The sequence below is a fragment of the Fusarium musae genome, chromosome 8, assembly GCF_019915245.1.
Source record: "Fusarium musae strain F31 chromosome 8, whole genome shotgun sequence".
NCBI classification, from domain to species: Eukaryota; Fungi; Ascomycota; class Sordariomycetes; order Hypocreales; family Nectriaceae; genus Fusarium; species Fusarium musae.
In genome coordinates, this window is record NC_058394.1 from 1,103,041 (window position 1) to 1,128,418 (window position 25,378).

The 25,378-nt window shown below is 49.1% G+C and overlaps 7 protein-coding genes across 7 annotated transcripts; 2 read left to right on the forward strand and 5 right to left on the reverse strand.

Moving 5' to 3' along the window:
* Window positions 1–2,974: 2,974 nt before the first annotated feature.
* Window positions 2,975–5,923, reverse strand: J7337_010594 (uncharacterized protein; the record flags this gene model as incomplete). The annotated part of the gene is made up of 3 exons (XM_044828169.1): window positions 2,975–3,076; window positions 3,133–5,757; window positions 5,819–5,923. The coding sequence occupies 3 exons, from the start codon at window positions 5,921–5,923 to the stop codon at window positions 2,975–2,977; spliced, it is 2,832 nt and encodes a 943-aa protein (XP_044676723.1).
* A 1,992-nt stretch (window positions 5,924–7,915) lies between these two features.
* J7337_010595 (uncharacterized protein) lies at window positions 7,916–8,387 on the reverse strand (the record flags this gene model as incomplete). Its single annotated transcript, XM_044828170.1, has 2 exons — window positions 7,916–8,164; window positions 8,214–8,387. 2 exons carry the CDS (start codon window positions 8,385–8,387, stop codon window positions 7,916–7,918), a joined length of 423 nt encoding a protein of 140 aa, XP_044676724.1.
* A 594-nt stretch (window positions 8,388–8,981) lies between these two features.
* On the forward strand, window positions 8,982–10,390 carry J7337_010596 (uncharacterized protein; the record flags this gene model as incomplete). Its single annotated transcript, XM_044828171.1, has 2 exons — window positions 8,982–9,109; window positions 9,253–10,390. 2 exons carry the CDS (start codon window positions 8,982–8,984, stop codon window positions 10,388–10,390), a joined length of 1,266 nt encoding a protein of 421 aa, XP_044676725.1.
* A 131-nt stretch (window positions 10,391–10,521) lies between these two features.
* J7337_010597 (uncharacterized protein) lies at window positions 10,522–11,435 on the reverse strand (the record flags this gene model as incomplete). The annotated part of the gene is made up of 2 exons (XM_044828172.1): window positions 10,522–11,267; window positions 11,348–11,435. 2 exons carry the CDS (start codon window positions 11,433–11,435, stop codon window positions 10,522–10,524), a joined length of 834 nt encoding a protein of 277 aa, XP_044676726.1.
* Window positions 11,436–12,572: 1,137 nt separating this feature from the next.
* On the reverse strand, window positions 12,573–14,140 carry J7337_010598 (uncharacterized protein; the record flags this gene model as incomplete). Its single annotated transcript, XM_044828173.1, has 8 exons — window positions 12,573–12,909; window positions 12,963–13,108; window positions 13,156–13,196; window positions 13,247–13,345; window positions 13,401–13,547; window positions 13,609–13,659; window positions 13,716–13,943; window positions 14,047–14,140. 8 exons carry the CDS (start codon window positions 14,138–14,140, stop codon window positions 12,573–12,575), a joined length of 1,143 nt encoding a protein of 380 aa, XP_044676727.1.
* A 3,135-nt stretch (window positions 14,141–17,275) lies between these two features.
* On the forward strand, window positions 17,276–19,456 carry J7337_010599 (uncharacterized protein; the record flags this gene model as incomplete). Its single annotated transcript, XM_044828174.1, has 2 exons — window positions 17,276–17,885; window positions 17,913–19,456. 2 exons carry the CDS (start codon window positions 17,276–17,278, stop codon window positions 19,454–19,456), a joined length of 2,154 nt encoding a protein of 717 aa, XP_044676728.1.
* Window positions 19,457–21,789: 2,333 nt separating this feature from the next.
* J7337_010600 (uncharacterized protein) lies at window positions 21,790–22,380 on the reverse strand (the record flags this gene model as incomplete). Its single annotated transcript, XM_044828175.1, has 1 exon — window positions 21,790–22,380. One exon carries the CDS (start codon window positions 22,378–22,380, stop codon window positions 21,790–21,792), a length of 591 nt encoding a protein of 196 aa, XP_044676729.1.
* Between the last annotated feature and the right edge of the window lie 2,998 nt (window positions 22,381–25,378).

The following is a 25,378-nucleotide window of genomic DNA, read 5'->3' on the forward strand; positions in this document are numbered from 1 at the left end:
GCTTGGTTGGGTTTTATTGCCATTGCCAGAATCGGAGCTGCGGGCTCTTCTCAAAAGCCCGGAGCGTGGAGAGCATGTCATGTCATGTCATGTTACCAACAGCCTCGCAGGGTCCTTTTCCTTGTTTCCCACGAGTCGGTTTTTGCCTATTGATGACCCAGCCACTCGAATGTTGAAATGACGATGTCCCAAAATGCATTTGTTGTTCTAGACCAGGCCATGGCTCACAGCGTCGGACAGGGTTGCCGAATAGGCTAGGGAATAAACTGACAGGGTTCTTTGGTCAAAAAGGGCGCCAGAATGGGGAAAATGGATACCCGGGGCGGACCATGCCATGCATAAGACAGGGGTAGTAGTGCGAGGCTGAGCTATTAATGGCGACACGGGCAGGGGACTATGACACGGTGTGGACAGCTTTTCCAATCAAGGTCGACGAATCGAGTCCTAAAGCTTAAACGGCACAGCAGAACAGCAGCACCAGCACCAGCACCAGCACCAGCACCAGAGCCTCTGGTGGTGGTTTCGCTGGGTGAGTTACCCTCTCATTTGCTCTCCTGTTATGGCTTGGCTCGGCTTGGCTTGGAGAGAAGCAGTGCAGTACATACAGTTATGGCCGACCTGGTCAGACCAGAACAGAATCACAAGACTTGTGTCTTCTTGTACGCCCCTGCGTGATAGTCTATGTACTATGGCATATTTGTCTACGACACGCCAGTAATCAGGAATGACGTTGAGCTAGACGTTGATCTCTGGCTCTGATTATTGGATATCGCGAGCCTCACAAGGACCTTGGCCTTAACCGTGGACCATGCAGGGTCCGGTGAGCCTGCCCCGGTTGCCGAGTATACCATATCAGTAAGACGATATCACTGGACGGAAACATACGGATAGTTCCCGAAGCCAGCGGTGACGGCTATATTTTGTGTCCAGACGGATCGATGCATCTCAGCTACAGAAGCTTGCCAGAAGAAAGCAAGCCACCAGGATAAATTTAGCTACTACGTAGTTACATGTCTAAGTCGAGGCAAAAGACCAAACACCTGTTCTTGACCGAGATACTTTGCTCTCCCTGCAATGGCCTGCATCTCGTTGGACCTCCCTGAGGCCACGAATCGAAAAGGGCATGGCATACGGGGTGGCTTTTTGAGAGTGTATGTCACGATGCACGGAGCTTTCTGGAAGCGGCCATTAACATCCAGCCTTATGAGTCTTGTGATGGCAAGACCCGCGTGGTGACTTCACCGTTAGTGTTTCTACAAGTATACCTGCTCCTGTCGCTGACTATCATCAGTCAAAGATTCGCAGACGTGTAGACGTCTCTCGCGAGCATCTCGCCAATTTCAGATAGTTGGCGTTTATGCACGTACGCTACGCGAGTCATGGCTGGAGTTCGATTGACACACAAATTGATTCCACAGTAGAATTGTTGTCACTCAGCAGATCATATTTCCAAGTTCATGACTGTCTAGCTTCAGTCTAGTTATCCTCGGTACACCGTTGGGTGATGCAGCCAAGAGTTTGGGCCCTTTGTCTCCGCTATTGAGCTTCAATTTCCCCAGCGTATTCGCAACGTTTGTGTCCTTGCCAGGTAGGGCAAGTATTTCGTCTATACGGAGACTATGTATTACATATCTCGAGACTATTGATAGACTGGCAGACTAAAAGATCGTCCAAACTGTTCGGCTCTTAGTACCGACTCGCGTAGCTAGCAAGTTCCTGGGTTAGGTTTGGGAATGTCAAAGCACCTCTCCCAACACCTTCTTATCGAATCAAGTCCTGCAAGAGCTGGTTTCCAGAAACTCTAAGTCTGAAAGCGGAAACTAGAACAGGGGCGATCTTCCGTGTTTTTCTAGTGTTGATGCACACATGCGAAAACCCGGCAGTCAACTGCCTCCTCACGGCAAACTTCAGGGGTTCAAGGGGTGATCATTGCTAAGTGGCTACGCGAGTCAAAGGGCATTGGGCATTATATTGTGGCATCGACGGAGACTCGGCGGTCTTGGCAAATTGTGAGTGTCCAACTTGTCACTGCTGGTTACACCAATACTATCACCGCATAGACAGACGCTGAAAGCCGATGTTAGAGCCCGGCCCATTCACTAACGAGAGCTACTATATTGTAAATGACTCTTTTTGTAGGTGCATATGAGTCGGCTATAGAATCAGTACTTGGTCACCTACAGTCTCGACAGGCAGTTCTCACGACTCATTAGTCAACTAAGACGATAGTCATGTGCTTGATATGAGGGACGATGCAACGTTTCTTATGCTGTAGCTTGGAACTGATACCGACATATTTCTCTCCTTGTTGGTCGTGGTTGGCAATGGCTACCCTACAGTATCACCAATTTCTTCCAAGCCAATTCACAAGTTGCCAATAAGTTTAGTTGTAGGTGCTTTAGCGCAAAGGATCCAAAATACCGTCGTTGAGACTTGAAATTTGATTAGGTGCCTGATATTGCAATGTGACAAGATGGTGACGAGATAACTCTGGGATTCAACTGCTACAGTGATATTACCTTCCACCTGGTGATCTTCTACACTTGAGTGACATTGCTCCAGCTTGCAGCAGCATAATAAAGTAGCCTATCTATCTAACTCGGACCCCATAAATGCCCATCAACTCCGCCCATGAATCCGAGTACTTCTATCTACTCATGGCATAACATGTCGCCATTCTCCCAATCCCATTTCCCAGTTCCAGCTTCCCTCAGGTATCTCGTCCTCCTCCCAATGTCAATGTCGCACTGCGACCCTCGTCAGTTCATACCATCATTCAACATCAATCAAAATGGCTCCAAGACTTTTCATAAACCCCCTTGAACTTCGCCATGCAACCTGCACCATGCTATCTACTGCGATAAAAAGAATCAGTGCTATCTATAACTATGTAATAACGACGAGCCACTCCCACTGCCACCCTTGAGTCATTCCTTCAAGAAATAAGAAGACCGAGATCAGTCGCCATCCCATACTACAGAGTGTAATGCGACTCCAAATTTTGTCGGTCTCGTTGCTGCATCTGGCCAACAAAGTTGCTAAACTCTGGAATTATTTGTTTGTAGATATCGATGACCTGAAAGACGTTAGCTTATGTGATGAAGAAACAATTGCAATGCAGTAGGCACTGACCTTTTGGAAGACATCATGCAACTCCTGCCTGACTGGGCTCTTCAAGTCGATGTCACGATAACGGGCAATGGCCGTGAAATAGTTGAGCAACTCCTTTTCCATGGCCTGGGGGTTTCGTCCCACGATCATAGAGAATCCCTTGAAAGCCGTCGCCTTCTCCTCAGTTGCATCGACCTCATTCATGATGCTGATCCATTCCTCTGCAAAAGTTGAAAGATGAGGTCCAAGCTGTTCCGAGTTCTCGAGGCCGAGGCGTCCCAAAGCCATGGCAGCATTTTCGTTCAGCGCTTTGGGAACACGAGGGTTGGTCATGATCTCAACAAACCGTTGGAGAAGCTCTTGAACCCATGGACCCATGTGCTCCTTGTGTTGCATTGAAATTTCGCCAACCGACCAGCAGGCATTGTTGACGACGCCAAACCCACTATCCATATCCTCATCGAGGACGCTGTCCATATCAAGCTGCTTCAGCAGGATGGGGATAATTGTACCAAGGTATGGCTGTAGTAGGGGATAGACGTATCTAGCGCAATCTCCCAACAGTGCATAAGCAGATTGTCGAACTTCGTCACTGGGGTCCTCCATGCAGAAGCTGAGGAGCTCAAAGAAGGACTGTTGAGAGCTCTTGACCAGCGCAGCCGACTTATCGTCGTTGAGAGCTTGAACGATAGCACTAAGAAGGTCCAAACTTGTTACCAGGAAATCCTTGTCAGGCTGGTCAATTATGGGGTTACCAGCAGCGGCCAAAGTCTGCTCAAGATTGACGTGAATGATGTTGACACATCGAAGGAAGATAGGCTCAGCATAGGGAGCGAACGCATCACCGAGTGCCATCGCCACATAAGAGAGGCACTCTAGCAGAGGGAACAGCTCCCGTGACTGGTCTGATACACGGTTGTATCGGTCGATCAAGGCAGGCATCAGCTTGCCAGACAGCTCAGGTGCGGCCATGGCAGGTCCAATATGCTCTGCCAGTGTCTGTACACAGTCGTAAAGGATGTACATGTTGCGATCCTTGTACTTGGCAAAGCAATGGACGAATTGCTGGATAATGGGGCCACAGTAAGGCTCAAGGATCTTACCTGCCTTCTCCTCGAGGTTGGCGAATGCCGATGCAGCAGCTTCTTGTACTTTCTTGTTCTTATCCAACATATGGCGGAGGATACCGTCCATCAAAGGAAGGAAGAACTGATCCTTATTTGTATCCTCCAGATTGGCAGCCCATGCCGAATATCGACCAAGGGTCCAGCAGGTGATCTGTCTCACAACAGGCTCCGAGTCCTCGAGAAGAGAGATGAGGTAAGGCACGAGCTCAGGCAAGTGAGGGACAACAACGTCCATGCATCCATCAGCAACGGCACCTAACGCGAGAACAGCGGCTTCTCGCTGAGGCCACTCGTCGTGCTTCAGATGCTGTGACAGATAGGGGAAGATGGCCTCGAAAACAGGAGATTGGAAGTCGCGGGCGAAAACATCGAGAGCGGCGGCGGAGCACTTGCGGATGGTCCATCGCTCGTCAGGGTTGGCGTCATCACCGTCATCGTAGTCATCGATTTCTCCCTCCTCGGTATCGTCGTCCATTCCACCGAGCTTCTCGAAGCCATTTCCATTCTGGGCTTGATCTGCGGATTCGCTGACCTCACCGTTGGCCTTTCGTGCAAGGGCCTTCTTGGCAAATGCAGGGCGGATATCCTCTTCACGATCCTCCTCCTCCTCGTCATCTGAAGCACCTCCAAGGAGGGCAATGTCCTCTCCACTGTAGACCATGCACTCGAGAAGGACAGGAATAATCTTATTGATGTACGGCTCCAATGCCCTCCACAAATTGTCATGTTCTCCCACGGCGAGCCAGAATTCGGCCGCTTCGCAGGCCAAGTCCTCATCGTCGCCTTTCTGCTGGGATATTATATAGTCGACGAGGCCACTAATGTGCGGCTGGAGCTTGTCGGGTCGCGTCTCAACTAGGTGAACAAAGGCACGACAAACTTGTCGTCGAACATCGACATTGTCATCGCTGGCCAGAACAAACAGATGCTGGAGGAGGTCATCGATGGAGTTAAGCATGGCCTGTGATTCCCGAGGTGTGAAGACATTGATGGCAGTCAGCGCGCCAGCCCTGACCTTGGGCAGAGGGCTCTTGGTGGCCGCGATAAAATGGGGAAGAACATAATTGAGGGGTCGCTGGCCATTGACTTCCTTGGTCAACTGACGGAAGTTGTCCTCGCAGATCTTGGCCAGAGCAGACATAGCACCCTCTTGCGCCTCATTCGAAGTTTGACCAGATGTGTTACCGACCAAGTCGAGGAGCTGAGGAAGTAATTCCGGCCAGCTGAGCAAGCCTCCACGGCGGACAATTTCGGTAGCAATATTTCCAGCAAAGTTGCGGATCTGGGAGTTTTTGTCTTGCAGGCACATTGGGACCGCGAGCTTGATGAGCTGGAGGTTGGATTCGGGGATGGTCTTCCATTCGGTTCGAACATTATTCTTGAGCATGATGCCAGCGGCGGAGCGCACGAGGTGGAAATCTTGCTCCGAAAATTGAAGGCCATTGGGAGGCGAAGAGCTTGAGAAGAGGTATGCGAGATAGTTGTTGATATCGGGGGAATTCTTGGCTTGTTGAAGCATCTGCAAAGGATGATTAGCTGAGAGGCGGCGCATGAATTGCGATTGACAAGTAAAGTCTTACCAAGTCAGCCTGCTTCTGAGCACTCTTGTCGAAACCACTGAGGGAGTCTTTGAGGCAAGCAGCAAGCTGCTGCAGCGAATCGGGGGCGGGTTCCCAGGAGGACATAGCTGCGGTAGTGTTGACAACGTCTCTGAACGTCGCAGAAGGCGGATGTAGAGAAGAGGGGCGCAGAAGCGAGATGGAAACTTTGTGAACGACTTTCACATGAGCTAAGCTCCACAGCTCCTACTCGTCAACAGTCAGCAATGCGCAAACCTTGAGCCAGTCAGGGCAAGATAGAGATGGCAATTGTGAAGGAGTCTGGAAGAGGGGAGAGACGAGAGACGAGAGACCAGCGGTGGACTCTTGCTTGTATGTATAGTGGGATAGAACCTCCGTCCGTCGTCGTATAGGATGGTAGTGGGCGAGAAGCGAATGTGCCCCTCCGATACAGGGATGTGCAACACCGTGGGGCCACACTGCAAAGCTCAAGTCAACTCAAGTCTACTCACCTTGTTTCTGACTGTCTGAAGACGCCTAGCAGCCTCGCCTTGGTTCCTCGCGATTGCTTATCGCGATCCTGATGGTAATATCAAAGAAAAGGATTAAAAAACGCTGTGCGTCTTGAAACGCAGCTGCAAAGAAAAAGACAATCAAGGATGAGAGGATGATGCAGATCTCTCGAGTTAGAGTTGAAGAAGCTCAGCAACCCACCAAGAGTAGGGGACAAAGATTTTGGTGTAGTTTCGAGGAGAGAGCGGAGGCTCAAGGTCAAGGGCATTCAACCAAGAAATTGCCCCTTTGAGACTAGCGATGGCGAGATGAGAGACACAATGGGCATGTCACGTATCAGACGCACTGTAAAGTAGCCTGAAACACCCAATAAGGCCGTGCCAATCTAGGTTTCTAGTGGCGCGGGGTGCGATAACGATAACCCGCCCGCAGAAACCGAGAAAATTTGTCACTGAAGAAATCCAATGCAAGAGTGGGCTCTTTTTCTTTGCTGCGGGGATTGCCGGAGCTAGAATAAACTGAAGAAAGAAATGTTGTCATCTTATATACCGTTCGTTCGTTCGTCTCGTCTCATGCGTGGCTGGTTAGAAGAGTCGACGAGACGAAATACTTAGCCGCTTGTATGAACCCTTTATCCAACCCTTTCAACAAAATCGATATGGCTCTGATTCATCCATTCATATTAACGCCTGCAACGGACCGCGGCCCTGCCTGAGACAGCATCCAACGGCCTTGAGCTACCCGTAATACTGTGTTCAGACTCAGGCCATATTTGCAAATCTGGAAAGCCAAAGTCAAATATCCAGACCAACATCCATGTTTAGCTGGTTTCTTGCCTAGGTAGTCTCCCGTATGAAACGATAAGCTACCTAGAGTATCACCCTTCATCTGATAGTCCAGTTTCACCAAAGCGTCACTGCGGGATCAGTCTCGTCGTAAGTGCCGCGCAGCTTGGTGTTGCACCAGCCTGAACTTCGTGTATTACTTGTGCGACTCTATTTCCTGGCCAGTCGCTATCGCAATAAAGCGGTCTGCCGCTGGCTTATGCCCGAGGAACATGGCGAGGTCTGGTCGCCTTGGCCAAGTAATTTGGGAATACAAAGTCCTGAAGCATTGGAAGCCGTGGTCGTGGAGGCGAGATAGATAACTCGTGTACTCACAGACCCTTTATTGTTTCTCTTTGGTGTAATATCTATTTAAAAAAAAAGGCACAACGATAACATGCCTCCTCAGCACAAGAACAGAAGGATTGGGTCTAATGGCGTTACACGCGCAATCCCGCCTGGTGACAAACATTTGCCTCAAGCTGTCTGCCTCTGTGTGCCACTGCGGATTCATCCGGGATTGTTTGTGGTCCATGCCGCAATTCTCCCAGGACTCTCTTGACAGCTATGTTACTCGGTGACATGAATGAAGCTGTGCACCATAATTCTGAGTGGTCCTGGTTCTGTCGGTGAGAGTTCCTAGGATGGGTATCAGGTATTGACGGAGAGGCTAAGGTGGTGGGTGATGCAAGTCCGTGGCTCTTCTTCCAAGATAGTCATTTGTTAAGTCTTAGAACTTCGTATTCCTTGACCTAGTTGCAGGTAAGTTATCCATGTCCTATCAGGCCGCCGTTGGCTTGGGGCCCGATAGCTGTAGCCTCTCTGACACAACCTGAACAATGGTCTTGAAGGCCTCCATCTCCTCTTCCACCGTGCCTCCCATACCCGCATTAGCAAAACTAATCGAGTTAGTGACGTACACCGGGAGCTGTGATTTCCGAGCCAAAAGCTTCGCCAAGCGTGTTGTAAACTCCAATGACGCCTCTGAAGAATAGAGCGTGGTAGATAATGGCTGTGCCTGGTCAAGCCGCTAGGAAGGTCAGCGAAGTATTACCGGAACAGAAACGGGCCGTACTCACGTTGGGCAGAGCGTAGACAAAAGAGCCCATAGAGACAGGAGTGGCGAGCTCGTCTTGTGTTGCTGTTGTGAGGAATAGCACAATGGACTTTGCTTTGGTGGAAAGGCGGAGGTAGATGCGGGTGTCTAGAGAGCGGGGGAGGGGTACAGAGAGCTCGATTACGTCTGTAGCCATGATGTGTCTTATGGGGAAGTATCACTTTTGTCTCTTGGCTTAGCAGAAATCTCTCGACCCCACGACGGCGAGTAAGAGTCTTTGGTAGCTCTGAGTGCTTGGTTTGGTGTGTGTGTTGTGAGGTGAAGTAGAAATCAGTGTTTCGTCTGAGTGTCTGACGTAACTGAAGAGGTTAACAAATTTGCAGCCAAAACAATAATACCCAGATTGCACTTACTGACAATAACACAACAATCAGACGGCAAATGACAAGCCGATAAGATGCTATTTCACTTTGATATGATGCTTAATCTAAGTCGTCGATTTGCTCAAAGCCGCAATCACATGATCTCCTCCCCACGCAAACTCATTCGGAGCAGGCCCGCATAAATCATTGTCAACTTGTAGAAAGTCAACGGCATGAGTCCATTCTGATCTTTTCATCAATTTCCAATCTCACTCTTTCTCAAGCTCACCAAGTCACTTCTAAGAGCAGGGTTTACGGAATAACAAAAAAAAATTGACCCTTGTGCTATACCCTCAGCATTCCTCTCTACCCCTCCATGACCCTTACTTAAACGCAGCATATCAAAATCCATTTCTAAGCCGTACGGTATGGCCGGATCTGAAGATGGCCACCACATCGAAATCGTCCCAGATGACAGTGCATGGGCTGGAGTAGAGGATAATGCTGAAGATCCTGAAGAGGTTCGAGTTATATTCAGCGCCTTGGATTCATTCTTGTGAGTTATCCTAAGAAACTCACTTGAGTCGGACCATTTCTCCTCGCTCTCTGTTGGCAACCCATATAAGACCTTCAGCATCTATTCAAAGCGATATACAATCTGATTCAAGGGTACTGTTCCTCATACTGAACTTTCAATAGCCAATACGCAAAAGTATCCCACTTCAACGTCACACACCTTCGTCGTCAAGCCTTCTATGCTCTTCCTCAAGAACAATGGAAACTCTTAGCTGCCCCGCCGTTCAACTTCCTAGACACTCTGGAGAAGACTGATGATGCAATTGATGAGAATGCTGAGCTGGCTCGAACCATTGCCCGTATTGGCCTCCAGTCATTTCGAATGATGACGACAGATCCTGAAGACCCTGAACCCAAGATGCCTCAGGAATGGGCCGGCGTCGCCAAGCACTCTGATGTTGACAAGGCGAGGAGTACTATTCGCCAGTTCTATAGAGACTGGACTGAGGCGGGGGCTGTGGAGAGAGAAGCTAGCTATGGCCCCATCATGAAAGCTCTTGCGGCAGAAAAGGAGAGATATCCGGATAGATCCCCTCTCAGCGTATTGGTACCAGGCGCAGGTCTAGGAAGATTGGTATTCGATCTGGTCGCGAATGGATACACAGCTGAAGGCAACGAGATCTCCTATCATCAACTCCTCGCCTCATCATACATTCTAAACTATTGTCCTGCGGCCGAACAACATACTATTTACCCCTGGGTCCATAGTTTCTCCAACCACCTCACCCGAGCGAACCACCTTAGAAGCTATAGCGTCCCGGACATCCATCCTGCCTCCGTTCTAGCCGCCGCGCCCAATCCTGGAGAAATGTCCATGTGCGCCGCCGACTTTCTCTGCCTCTATTCTAATGAAGACCATGAAGCACAGTATGATGCTGTGGCAAGTGTCTTCTTCCTCGACACAGCACCCAATCTGATCCGGTACCTGGAGGTCATACGGCACTGTCTTCGGCCTGGGGGTGTTCTCATCAACGTGGGGCCACTACTATGGCATTTCGAGAACAATGCGCCGGGTACTCATGGACAAGATGGTGAAGCAGAGCATGACCCGAAGAGTTCATCGGGCATCGCTGATCCAGGAAGTTTCGAGCTGGCCGACGATGAAGTCGTTGCACTGTTAGAGAAGATGGGATTTGTTGTTGAGTGGCACAAGACTGGTGTTCATGCACCGTATATTCATGATCCTGATAGTCTTTTGCAGTCAACGTATAGAGCAAGTACTTGGATGGCTCGAAAGCCATTAGAGCAGGGGAGTTCATGATGATCAACCAATAATATCGAGGCTGGTGTACAGATAAAATAAATAAATAGACATCAAGAGGTATTTGCCTTCTGCTTAGGTCCCCATAAATGAAGGGACATTCTCTATCATACATTTCGCATCCATTGCCCCTACAGCTTTGGCTTAGACTCGACCATGAGCTCGCCTCGCTGCCACAGGGCACCGCCATCAATAGCAATCGTCTCACCATTAACATGAGATCCTGCCCGACTAGCGAGGTAAACAACCACACCAGCAATGTCCTCAGGCTTGCCCAGTCGGCGCATGGGGTTGCTGTTTGCAATCTCCTCAGCACCACCGGACATCTCAAGTAGACCATTGGACATCTTGCTAGGGAAGAAGCCAGGGCAGATGGAGTTGACGGTGATGTGTCTAGGTCCCAGCTCCATGGCAATGTTGCGTCCCAGATGCAGCACAGCAGCCTTGCTGGCGGAGTAGCCATATGTGCCCTGCTTTCCAATTGTGCCGACACCAAGTCCTGCAACACTGGCAGTGATAATCACACGGCTAGGATCCTGAAGAGACGCGCTCTTCTCGAGGAGTGGTGTGAAAAGACGGATTGTGTTGAAAACAGCCTTGACATTGAGGTCCATGACCTTGGCAAAAGCAGAGTCAGGGTGCGTGTCAAACTGCTCGCCCCATGTAGCTCCAGCATTTGCGAGGAGGATGTCGACGCGATCAGTGTGCTTCTTGACTTGGGCGAGAAGACTCTCTACGCCCTCGAACTTGGATGAGTCTGCGGGAACTGAGATGGCCACAGCACCGGGTGCAAGGTTGGGGAGAGCATTGAGAGCTTTGCACGCTTCTTCACAGGCAGCGGCCTTACGGGATGAGATGAAGACCTTTGAAGCGCCCGCTTGGAGGAATCTGAGACAAGGTCAGTCGCGTTTGAAGATAAATCGCAATGAATGACTTGCGCTGAAGCTGCGTGCAGACCCAGGCCGCGAGAGCCGCCGGTGATGACAGCGACCTTGCCCTTCAGGGAGAAGAGCGAAGGGAAATCTTCCAACTGAGCTTCAGCCATTGTGTTTGTGTGGTTGTACTTGTGGTTGTGGTTGTGAAAATGGAAGTAAATAGTAAGTACAAGGGTGCAAGGGATGACGTATAAGGGGTCGTGTGGTTCGATGGAATAATCCTACAACTTTTACAATGAGGTCGAAGTAGGAATATTTCACTGGGATATCGAAGGATGAAGAGGTCTTTTATAGGAAAGAGAATTGGTTAGCAACGTCTCCCCTTGATCTTGGTGACGAGCGTCGAGCCTCGGAGTTTTGACTGGGCTGGGGTAGGTCCGGGGGTTCATTAATCAAGCCTCCGGTTGCGGGGAAAAAGATGCCGAGGCTCGACGTCCGGTGGGTGGGTCTATCTCGGTAACCTCACTCACTCATTCACTCACTCATTCATTCATTCATTCATATATAATAAGAAACCATCTTGGAGGCATAGATTCGTGTATTCATTCTGATATCTGCACCGGACTCGTACCAAAGAGACACCCCTCGTAAAAGATTGTGATGCCAACCAGGCATTTGCAACGCATCATAAAACCCAGCCAAGTCCTTATGGATCATATCTTTCATTAAAACCATCGACAAGTCTCTGCAAGACTATCTCAAAACTGAACAAGAGAAGGAGTGAGAAAACAATTAAACAAAAAGAAAAAAACCAAACTCATCAGATTTCAAGCATATCTGTATCAACATATCAGGAGTTGTGTGCTGTTCCACCAAATCTTGCTGTCAAGTTATATAAAAAGATCTTGTCCAACATAATAGAGTACTTAGAAACACTTCCCAAATTGTTGAAGACGTTGAGAGAAAAAGAATAATGCAAAAGTCCGAACCAAGAACAAGAAGAAAATGGATGCCTTGTGTGTAAACGCACATTGGTGAACTGCGCGCCACTTGCGAGGGTGTTCGGCTTCCAATCAGGAAGCTACCATGATACTTCAGGCAGCATGTTTGGAACGCCGAGCATAACCCATGCCGTATCTGTCTCGAGATTGCGAAGCTGCCGAGACAAGTTTCGCAGGTGCATGCCAGAGAAACTGGCTGCTCCTGAGGAACGTATATATGCAGGTGTCATTGATGACATGACACCCGATGTAGGGACCTGCTCACACAGGCACCTTGAAACGTGAATGTTAGAGCTGTTCGCAGGATCATGATCTGCGATGCTTCTTCTTTACATGCGTCTTCTTCGCCCAGCTAGTGTTGACCGCTTCGGTGACAGTATCCCAATCTGAGGTCACCACTCGACCGATGAAGAGCACTTTGACGTTATGTTCTACCGTCGTGAGTTTTGAGTAATTAACTCGAGACTCTTTTGCGATTCGCTCATCCGGCTCGTGGATGTGCACACGAACAGGAGGATATCCAAGCTCTGGCTCGCCAGGTAGGGCAGTGGGGTTTCGATTGCTGCTTTCAACAACAATTCCGTGTTGTTCAGCCTTGACGCCACTCTTTTTACAGCCCTTTTTACCATACGTAGAGATAGGTCTAGAATGTTAGCACGATTCCGGGCTCAAGCGCTGACGGGACACGACACTTACATGCAAGTGCAGTGGCCACGATCGTTTGCGACCACGATGAACCGACGGAAATGAACAAATATTTGGCCGCCGTATCGATCGCGATAGACCGTTTCTTCAACTACACTGCCTCCTCCTGCTGGTTCTGGCCAGAGGACTTTGAAGACCTGCCGGGCGGTTAGCATAGTTCTAGAGTCTGGGTAGGTCAGCTTACCTCGCCGGGTTGGAACATATGAGACTGTGCAACACGATACCCTAGCATCAAGTTAGTTTGGCCCTGCGTTAAATATAGCAAATAATCATACGTGGATCCAGAGTCTCTGTTTCACCACCAGTGCCTACAATGTGCTCTTGGTTGGTGGAGGCCACGGCTGGCCCAGGATCCTCTTCCTCGTCTTGAGCTACTATGGGCGTTAGAAATCTCAAATTAAATTACAGTTCAGCATCCAAGTCACGTACCATAGGGGGTGTATGCAGCCGATGACGACTCGCCACCTCGGTATTGATCTCGCGAATACTGTCGACTTTGAGCAAGGGCTGCCTGAAGCTCTGGGTCTTCCCCCTCGGCTGAGCCGCTTGGATAGGGCTGGTTGGATGCAGGATCTCCTGTGGTTGAGTAAGGTCCGTCAATACTAATACTCAGGTTGCGATAGAGCATTTAACATACCTTGAGTAGGTTGTGTTAATATGTAATACTGGCCAGTATTCGGGTCATAATCTGGCTAGTTTAGCGATATTTCCCACCAGGATGCCGTCAACTCTCCGCTTACTTACAGGTTTGTTCTGTTTGCTGAGTGGTTGTAGATGCAGATGGTCTCCGTTGGCTATGACGGTTTTCATAACCGTGTTCATCAACCTCGTCAATGGATTCCTGAGCGGGTGCCTTGCCTTTCCCACTAGAGGACTTGGACGGTTTCGATTTCGACTTTGATGAACTGCTATGCGACCTCGATGATTTGGATTTTACTCTCGACGATGAGCCGCCCGTGACATATTCATTATCTATACCATCCAGTACGTTAGTACATTTTAGAGCCGACCAGGTGGAAGGGAGCCAAGGGGCTTGTGCTGAAAGATTAGGGGACCAACACAGGGCATAACGTACTGTCGTGCTCGTCTCCAGCCGCTTGTTCAGGGCTCTGTATGTTGACTGAACCAAACTGCTGGGTCATCTGGTCCACCTGGTCCACCTGGTCCATCTGTTGAACTTGTGCAGGGACTTGCACAGGAGTTCGGGGGACCTCTCTATTCTGAGCAGACTCAAATTCGCTCTGCCATTGAATATCCGAGTTGCCTACGTGACTTTGGTTAGTAAGTCTGGAAGAGAGATGGGAAGATTATGTAGAAATACACACCGGCAGCGTCTACTCTTTGGCGATAATATTGCTGGTAGTCTGGATTCCATATCCAACTAGACCACGCGCTCCATCCTGGTCTGCTTGTTTGATACATAGTAGCATTTTGCGCATGCAAGCAACACGTCTAAATACCACGAATCGATTGCAGATTTTGAAATAAATATGTTCAACGAGGAGGAGGTTAAGATAGGTATGTAGTTGATACCCACTCCAAGTGTGAAAACTGATGTGGATATATGATACCACAGTAACCAATATGCGAAACGTCAAAGGTCAAACGTGCAAAGAATGCATAAATATTTTTTGCACCACTAGAAAAAAGGAAGTGTTTGATGTAAAGAATTATGAGTTCTTTCGCCTCCAAAACTCGAGGCCTCGGTAGTTGTTCAGAACGTAACGAACTGAGTAACGAACTGAAGTAAAGCGGTACCGACAACTGGGGAGATGGTGGGTTGGGGGCTTTTGTAGAAATAAGCAAGAGTACAGCACAGTGGAACCGCAAAACCGACAAGTTAGCTGGCTAACCAAAAAATGCGGCTCAGCTCTTGATTCGGGATGGAGGCTGGATAAGGGAGCTGCAGCTTGGTTGCACGAGGACGAAGATCCGGGCTCTCGTTGGGTTCCTTGGGGTGCGTTGGCGTAGATCGAGATAGAATTGGATTGACTGTTGTAGATGCAAGTACTCGAGAGATTCCGCTGAGACGACTGTCTCGTCTTTGCTTTAGTGCTATACCGGCTTCCTGTGTCTGGGGGAGGTTGACCAGTGTCCTGTAGGGATTTGATGCCTGTGGCGTATGTAGGTCGGGGTAGGCAGGTGAGATTCTGCCGCCAAAACTAGGATTGTTGCTTCAGAGTTGCATAAGGTATGCTGAAGGGGTATCTCGTGCGCCTCTTGTGGTGGTGGTGCTGGTGAACTAGGAGTCAGAGGCAGTTGTTGAAGGCGGGTTGGTCGAGGTGGTGGTACAACAGGAAGCCTAGCATCTGCCCGCAGGATACGCGATGATGACAACCGAATACCAGCAACAAGAAGGGCAGGAAAACTGCTTGGCTGCAGGAGTTGCAGGACTGCCTGAAGGAATGGCGTGCAGCCTGATGTCAGTAAGTAAGCTGGAGCTGGAGCTGGAGTTTTGAGTCACAGCAGAATCTCCCAGTTCCGGTAGACCTTTGAAGAATAGATCGGTACGGGAAACAAGAGGTAGAAACCGGAAGGGCTCAGAGGGTGGACAACTGAGCGGCAACCGCAGCTTATCAGTCGCTTCTGACTATGCAGTCCAGCATCTCTTTAATGTCGCGCATCAGCCAGCGAGTAACAGAACGAGTCGAGTGGGGATGGATGCAACAAGTGGAGGAGGTGGACTCATGGAGGGGTTCTCGGAGGAGTCGAGCTGCAAACTCGCATGACGAGACCCTGAGCAAGCAACTGAAGGGGAAACAAGGGAAAGGCCTGGAGGAGATGCGGTTCCGTCCAAGATAACACCTGCTGAGACGCCGAGTTGTGGGCTCTCGAGAGGGCAGAAGGCAGTGAATGATATGGGCTTTTCATGTTGAATAGGCACTGAACATAACCTGCAAGACACGCCCCTCTCCTTCGAATACACAGTCCAAGACGGAACGGACATGGGCAATATGCAAAAAGCCGAGAGCGTATTGGACCAAAGTGGGTGAATTGGAGGGGAGTGAGCGATTTTGGAAGGCGTCCATCGGGAATGTCTGCAGGGTGGTTGTTGTTGTTGGTGTCGAGGTAGAGTTACAACGACGAGGCTCTAGTAGCATCTGCTAGGCTAAGTTAGCACGGGATAAGTGGATGTTGAAGAGCACAGTGTGTGTTTGAGCATCCACCATTAGTGGAATCTGAGCTGGCCTCAAAAGTCTGGTGACCAAGCTCAGTCAAGTTATGGGAGCAAGCTCACGATGAGGCGTAACTTAATTGACAAGCTCCCGTCCGTTGAACGGTTTACCAAGATCCAATGACGTGGATATCTTCCTTCTTCTCTCCACCCTTTGTTTATACGGGACATCATAAGCCCATCCATGGATGCTATGGGTAATTTGGGTATCCAGGCTGCATACCCGTAGTGGACCTCCGCTCCTTAACAGTCTCCAGTATTATCTGACACAGTCACTATCACTGGCCCAGCATTTCCCGCACAATCTGTGTAGACTCAAAGCTCCCCCTCCCTCGCTCTGCTGTCACGTTCTTATTTGGTCTGTCCAGATCATGCGATGACAAGTGCTGGGCTTGCTTTGTCGCGTAATCGCCAATGGATAAATCAGAAGCTCCCACATGCCTTTTCCTCACATTCAGGCGCTAACTGTCGCTAGCCTTTAGTGGCCGCTGCCCCCCGGACGCCGGGATGTTTCCCCTAGAAACTGAACCTTGTTGTGTGTCACAATCTCATTCCAACGTGCAAATCAGCCGCCAGAGAGCTATGTCGTCCGCCCCAAGTTATGCTATCTCGCCAAATGAAGAAAAAGCAAATCAAATCCCTGGCTGGCTGGCTTTGGCTGTTCTCATTTCCTTGTCATCTCCCTTTCCCTCTCCCTTTCGTCGACAGTCTTTGCAAAGAGCCTCAACGATCGACCTAGCATTGATCGTCGCATCCGTTTATCTGAGAAGAGAAATGGACAGGCCGCCTCCAGTTCTAATGAGTTCGTCTCTTGATCTTAGCTCTGTTGATCTTGCGTACGTCGATGGAGGCTGTAGCGTACGACAACCACAACCACTCGAGCTACGCCCGAACCCACCAGAACTCGCATCACCAATATCCTCATTCTCCGACCTTGCCTCTTCCCGTGCCTGGGACTCATGGCACTGCCCACTACCAGCACGAGGTTGAGGGTGAGGGACATTATCCGAACCACGATGCTCTACCGCCATCAAACCCGATTCATGTCTCGACGAGCTTCCCTATGTCCGAAGTTGAGACGGTGTTTTCCAACAATCAAGCACCGTCGACCCAGGCCAGCGTAATAGACATGTCGGGCCCGCCTCCGCCTTCTCATCCCCCTCCACCATGGAAACCAGATCTTGATAATCCGCCTCCTCCTCCACCACCTCCTCCGCCTCCTCTATTCTATCTTCGACCTCCAACTGTATCATCACCATCATCCCCGCACGCGTCAAGTCGCCCCTCGTTCTACCTACCGCCGCTTCCACCTCCACCTCAACCACCACCTGGCAATTTAATCGCCAGTACAAACCTACGTCCACCATTCACATATGACCCTAACACGGTTCCACCTCCACAACGTCTCTCTCAGCGGACGTTGCCGGCGCCACCACCTCGGGTGAACTTGAGTTTTACACCCAATTCTCCCGGCGATGCACCCACTCAGACTCAAACACCAAATTTGAGACCACCGAGAGGATTTGTTAGCTTCGGGCCACCACACAGCGCCCATCAGTCCGGGGATAAGAGTAATCTGGCCTTCCGCCTGCCCCCAAAAGCATCAACTCAGCCCGAACTTCGGGATACCACTTCTACCTCTCAATCTTCAAACCATACAATCCCGCGGTTAATTGATGATGAGGTATCTTTCTCTGATTCTCTGTCCGATGAGGACTCTCTTGTCCTCCGAAACTCACGTCAGTTTCCCCCTCTATATCCTACAGCATCCAACTTGAATCCACAAGGAGGAAATCGCAAGACTTCTATGACAACTCGTATAACCAACTGGATATTTGAATACGAGCGTGATCGCGCTCCGAAAGATCGCCTGGAATTGAGCACAAGCCTCGATCCTGTCCTGGAAACTACCAGGGGTAGCAGAAGTCATCGATCGAAAGGGTCTGCGCCTCCTGAGGATACTTTGGAGCTGCTCTGGGTCAAACTCAAAGATCAAAGGGTCAAATTGAACGATATCAAGAGTCAAATGGCCAAGAAGCGAAAAAGATTAAGAGAGTTGAGGAGGCAGAGGGACGATGCAGACAATACATTTATGGGTGTCGTTCGGCCTATGCTGATTGCTCAACAAGGGCAGATAGTAACAGGACCCGCCACTCTGGAACGACATCTGGCAGAACTGCAGCGGCTGAGAACTGAATACCAAGCCTATGAAAACGATTACGAAGATCTTGAGATCACCTTGGACGAAGAGGAGGAAATTCTAAACAGGCTAGAGATTCGATTCTTTAGTTTGCTCGCGGTTGGTCAAGCCGTTCCTCTCGAACAGCCTGCTGAAGACGACAAAAAGCATGAGGAAGACAAGAATATTCCCAATGATCTTATGGGCATATCTCCGGATGGCCCATCTGAGGATCTGCATCCTAAGTATCTGGATCTCATGGCTGCGGTCGGTGACCTTGAGAACGCCAAGGAAGAACTTGACGAGCTACTATTTCTCAAGGAGCAGCATGAGGGAGAATTAAAGATGAAGGCAGCCGCGGGTATGGAGCTGAACGAGGCTGAGATCGAATTTTTCGACGAGTTCCCGCTGGAAGAGCAAGAAATGCGCAATAGTGTCGCCAGCCTGCAGCAACAAGCAACTGATCTCCGAAAGCTGTGTGAGGAAAAGGGAGTGATGCAGAAGCATTTGTCGTCACGCGTTGCTTATCTTCTCAATCCTGAAAATGGGTATGAGGACATAGAACTCGATGACGCTTCCGTAATCCTGCGCAGTCGGACAGATCTTGCACATTCCACATTCCCTGTTCTTCTGAGCCAGCCTGAACACGTTATGGCTGACGAATTTCCTCTCACACCGCGTGATGCACTCAAGGCAGCAGCAGCCCTACCGGTGACTGACCCGGTGAAACCAAGCCGCATGCAGCTCGCGTCCAAAGAGTATTCCATCGATCGGCTCATGCTGGATCATGGTGAGGGTGGCAAGGGTGATTTTATTAATAGATGGCTTTTGCACCAGCTTAGGCTATCGTCAGTGAATGCGCTGCTTCTCCATACGACCTTCACCAAGAGTCGGGGACTCAAGATCCGTGATCTTGATCGCTGGCAGAGTGATGTACTGCACTATTGGTGGAACGACGAGGGCGCAGAACTACCAGCAGACATGATGCAGCTTGTAACAAGCGAACACTCGAATGACGGTTCAAGAATTGGAACGAACCAGCTCTCAAGGGCGGTGACCTATACCCCAGGTGTGTCGGGCGGTAGACAGAGTCTATTGACCCCGAGTAGTGTCGCACACTCTACCTGGTGACGAGATTGCCAATGCTGTGAGGCTACTGCTCTTTTTCTTTCTGTTATGTCCATCCTTTTGCTTCCCTCCTCTCCCTGCTTTTTCATTTGTGTCAAAACCGGTTTCGGCTTCTATTTGGCGGTCAGATGGTTATATATCTGCTTATCTTCAGGTTAAGGTCAGTTCCAGTCTGGTGCAAAACAGGACTAGGCAGAAACCTAGGTCAGCACGGTCTTCTTCAGTCTGTTTTTTCCTTCTTCTTCTTCTTCTTTCAGCGTGTTGTTAATGTTTGCGGTTTTTGGTTTGTTTCTGGCGTAAGAGATGTCATATACCCCATTCTTGTTGTTATTGGACTTTGAGAAAGGAGATAATGTATCCAGATGTTTATACCCATGGGCTGGGATTATGGAAAGAGCATGTAGATTGGTTAAAGTTTTTGTTAAAAGGTGAAGATAATAAGGGATATTTGACTGGTTGGCGTATGGTGTTTTGAGTAGTGGAGGCGAGTATCATTATTGTTTGCGTGGTGTATTATGTATGCGTGATGTTTTGATGGTTCGGGGTGTTGTTGATCTTTATAGAGAACCTACCTACCTACCGATTAGTGAGTGGAAAAGGCCTCTGGATTGTCACGAGAATGGCTCGAACCATTAGGTTCCGTTCCATTGTAATTCTTGTTCTTTTTCATACTGTAGCTTCCCCACCACGAATGAATAGTTCCCGCAAAGAGGCGGGTCCTGAAGCTCTAACGGTGGGCCCACGGCCACGAGATGAGAGGGTTCGGGACGAGCCTCGCGGGGGGAGATCCAAATTTCTCCACTTTGACCGTCTAGCGACGGAAGAAAAGGAACTGCTCGTTTGTACTGGTACTTGTACGCCATCCTAGCCCCTCTCAGTTCGCCCAAGTGAAGGTGGGGGGGAGTGTGCATCAAACGGCCGAGATGAGGAGGCATGTGACTACCTTGGGAACTACAGTACCTCCTCGTTTGTGATTTCGATTTCGATTTCGGTTTTCATTCTCTGGTTTGGTCTGGCTTGGTTGGCTTCATCGTTTGGAAAATGGGTGTCATTTTCTTGCTGTCTCATTTGTCATATTGTGCCACTGAAGCAAGTCTCATTTGTTTTTCTGGCTCATAGGTTTGTATGAGACCTTGGTTTGGTAAATTACAAAACTGTGTTAGACGCTCAGGATTGATCAGCGAAAGCTCTATGTGTAGCTGAGGTGCTGAGACAAAGCGCCCGTGCAGTAGCAGCAAAACACAATTAATCTCCTCAAAGTGCACTGTACTTACTAGGTACTGTACTGTTTGTAGGTGTGCTAGAGATCCATGGATGACCAAGTGTTTTGACTAAAAATGATTCACCCATTTTAGCATTTTACCCCGTAAGGCTGGGGACGGGACGGGATGATGTGGGTTCGCTTGTAGATGTGCACATCTTGTTAATGAGAGTGAACGATCACGACATTTACAATGCAGGTCATCGCCTGAAGTACCGGTAGAGTCTGCTTATTTCTATCGATAGCTTATCAAGAAGAAACAGAAATCGAACCATACAATTCACTGTCAAGTAACAGCAGATAGCCCAGAGCAGACTCCATACCCCATATCAGCACAGTACAGGCAATCACCAGACTAACCATCAAACCACATGCAAAACATACTTCCCCACGTTTTCCAGGCCAGACCCTTCAAAAGCCGCTTCATACCGGTCTTCCACCGAGCCCTTCTCGTGGGGGATCATCCCCTCGAGCCGTCCCCGACGTCACACAGCAGTTACAAAGGCTGTAGTGCGATAATGCTCGGATTTCCAAGGTCAGAGGAGAACAGATCGTGATGTTTGTGCGGCTCTACTATACAGCTGAATGGGGGTGATTTGCACCACTTTGGGCATGACGTGCATGCTGGTGTTTTCACGAGGGGAAAGATCGGCTTGCTCAATTTGAGCTGATAGCCTGACGTCTAGAACAAAGTGGCCTCCATACCTTACTGCCGGTTCTGTGCCTTGGGATGCCTCATGTTGGCGTTGAAGTCTATATCGATCTTGGGTTGGCCCAAGCCTCACACTATTTAGCGTCAAATATTGCATGCCTTGACTTTCCGAGGCGCTTTGATGTTGCTGATAAGCCATGATCTCCTTGAGAGGACCAGGAACTTGTTACTAAGTTGTATCCTACGTTGCGATGGTCACATCCGCACTGGGGCACTTGTCGCGATCGCAACACAGAAACTGGTATCTCATAGTTACTACCTTAGGTAGAGATGATTATTCTGGAGAAAGAGTTAGAGGTTCTAATCCTTTGTATCCTTCGATTATCCAGACTGGTCTAATTCTGTTCCAGCGAATACCTCTGATCACTCCCCTTGGGATACTCGTCTCATTACAGCATGTAGGTGAACAGAAATAGGTGCTTCCTCATGCGCTTCCAGTAAGCTTGGTCTTGAATCTGAGGTGACCGAAAACATAGGTTCCTCGTCATTAGGGTCTGACGTCTTGGGAGCCTCACTAGACTCAGCATCATCACCAGGTGGCTGCTTGGCCCAGAACTTCCATTTGCTCTTTTTCTTCGGTACATCCTCAGCTTCAACAGGTGGTTGTTCTTCTATCTGTTCTTTCTTTTTGGATTTCCCGAGTCCTAAGCCTTGACTGATACGCCGCCAAGTCGTGCCATTATTCTTGGTTTTCTTGGTCAAGTTGTCACTTACAACCTTGGATTTGTCTGGCTGAGGCTCTAGAACTATGTCGGCTGGGTTTTCGGTATGCTTGGAAGATCGTAGACATCCTGTATCTGGGCTATTACGTTTTCCGTTACGCGGCGGTGGGCGATGCCGGACGTGAGCATGGCGACCACGGCGTCCACGATGAGAACGTCTGTAGCGGTCGCTTGGGTTGAACTTTTCTTCAGGGATCTTGAACTTTCCCTGCCGTCTTCGATTATGGCGCATGGCTTCCTCGTCTACTGATGGTGGTCTCGTCCCCCAGGAAGATTCTGGAGTGTGCACATGCGAGAATCGTGAATTATGGTCATCGATCGAGTCCTTGTCCAGCCCAATCGAGGAGTCAGAGTAAGGGGTCCATGGCAAAGAAGGACGGCTAGAGAGCGATGGATCACGAGATTGATCGGAAGAATAGGTGTTGCTTGGAAGAGTCGTGTGGTTATAGGTAATTAGGGGAATCCTAGGATTTTCTGCTGCCGTGGCTGTCGCGACGACTGTTCTTGATCCTACATCTTCCATGACTGAGAGATAGAATGATGAGAGGTAACAGCGGAGTGCAAATATTAAGATTCGTCCATCTGATTGTTGGAATGGTATTGAAGCCAGGAGTTGGGAGATAATGGATGGTCTGGCTTTAATAAGATCGTTTGCTTGAGAGAAGGAAGCCCCTAAGGTACTTATAATAGTAAGGGAATGTTTTACTGCCTTCTTAGGTCTGTTTATTGGATACCGTGTCGGCGAAGGGCAGTGTTGGTAGGTACATTAGGGAGCCCCAAAAACTCATTTACCTTAGGGATGGAAAGTGAGATTGGCGAGTGGGTGCTCTATCACGCTGAAGCAAACTGAGGCATGAGCAAAGTGCATCATGAGTTTCCTGTACACCTCAGATATCTATCCCAGCGCGCCAAAGCCGTCTTTGAAAAGGTTCCACACAGTTGACCAACACTTCTTCGCCCGGCAGTGAAGTTTTCTAATGAACTCAGTATAGGAGACTCTGGCCCTGGACTAACAATACTAAATATTCAACTAAGACAGACTTTTCTCTCAATGCATATCTCGAATCAAACGATATATAAGTACCATTCACTTCGAGTTGCGGTAATGGCAAGGTCTATCATGACATTACATCCCCTTAGATATTTGTGAATTGCTCATATCCCAAGACTTCGCGACCGTTTCCTCAGGGTAGCACGATTCTTCATAGACTGTACGAACGATGTGAACGGGGATCGTTGGTTCCCATTGCCAATCCATGCATTCTACATCTTGTCCATCGATACCAACCTCTAAGGTCAACTCGAGCACGCGTGTATGTAGGATGCCAACACGATGGCAGAACTCTTGCACCTCAGCCGGGATGTCTTTACGCTTTTTGAAGATGGCGTTATGAAGCGCTATCAACGTGTTCCGGATAGAGTTGCAAACTTGGCCCTTCTGGGGGTTCTCAACGGTTGTTAATCTACTGGTCAGCATAAGATCGTCCTTTGGGTTCAATCAAGTACCTATGCAACTGTGACTTTAGCTTTTTCTTTGGTCTTGGCTTTCTGAATGTCTTATTGGCTTTGGCAGAAATCCTTGCCCGTCGTCTCTTGGACATGATTATCAAGGTTATATTAAATTGTCCTGAACACTGGTTACGATAGTAATTATGACGTGGGAGGACTCTGCATTAAAAGAAAGCTATTTGCCCTTTCCAGGTATTTCTTTCCCTCTTTTCGTGTGGTGATTCGGATAAAGACTCATATTCTAAGCTGATCATCAGAGGCGGATGTAGGTGAGTCGGACTTCACATCACGAGTCACAAGAGATACAGGTCAGTTACAGCTGACTTCATTGACAGATATTTCCCCATCGAATTGCTTCATTGACGTTTCTTTCCCTGGTGGAGCCCATCCTAGGCTGGGTTCTTTGATGAACGAATGAGGTTATCTTGCCTGAATGCCGTTGTTTGTTGAGGCTTCATCCTCACTACATGAGAAATCATCAAGAACGAGACGTACACCCTAAGGTAACTAAGCAAATAGGAATTAAAATTCCATGGGTCTTGGTAATGTCAGGAATCGTCTGCGAAATACTGTAATTCATATCATTCCCAGGCGACTGCGGATGCATAGGGTAACTCTTCATTGTTGTATGTAGCAAACCGCGGCCCAGTACAACGGATTTCGTATCATGTTTTTACGTGTTTATTACTTCCAGAACACGCAAAAGGGTCGGTAATTGTTATGAATATCGTACCCATATCCAGCCTGTATTGCACTCCTTGCCTTGATTGAAACCCTTCAAGTGTCTGTATACCCAAACCTGTTACAAGACAACATCATTTTGCCACGGATTTCTACCATATCTCTGACTTAGGCCTGGAAGAGTAGTTTGTATCCATTGTCGTCTTCTCGTGTTACCGAGTTTCCTTCGCTGTTGCTTCGGCGTTTCTATTTTGAGGGCAAATTCACCATTCGACAGCGAATTACCGAAGAACAAGCGAGAAAGTAGAGACAAGTAACAGCCAAGGAAACTTTCTTCCCATTTGGGCTATCAATCCGCAGTCGTAACAACCCAGCCTCCTTCGATACGGAAGATGGCAGAAGGTCAAACGGTGAAGACCCTGGAGTCATCACGGGTGCATCGAAGCCGGCGCGGACTATGGGTTCTTATGACTAAAAAGAAGAATTCAGGCTCGAGGGGTTTTCTGGGCAAACATGGAAGCGACTGTTTATAGCAGTATGCCTGTTCGTGACCGGGGACTCTGGTCATAGTTTCGGCGATGCCGTGATATTTGCGAAAGGATCTTGAAGTTTCTTGGAGAACCAGGGTGAGATCTGCCTTCCTCGAAACCATGACGATATTCAGCAAGGTATTGGTTACATATCATGGTGATACATACACGAGCCAGAGGCTATCGAGCGGCTCAGTACTGATACTGTAGCATTGTCAATGACTTTTCCAAAGAGGCTTTGTCGCGAATCGATCTACGAGCATCACGAACCGGGAGCCACTGCGGACCTTGCCTAGGAAGGAAAGAGTTGGAGCCCGATGCAAGGAACATGATAGACAAATCGCGAAGGTGACAAAGTCCGATGCATCTGGAACGACTTTATCCATTTGGCTTAGCTGTGTGATGCGAACCGTCCACCCCGACATCCATGTGGCAGTGTTACCTGCCCTTGATGTGTCAAGCCGTCCATTCCATTGTGCTTACGATGACTTCGCTTCGCTGACCAGGGAA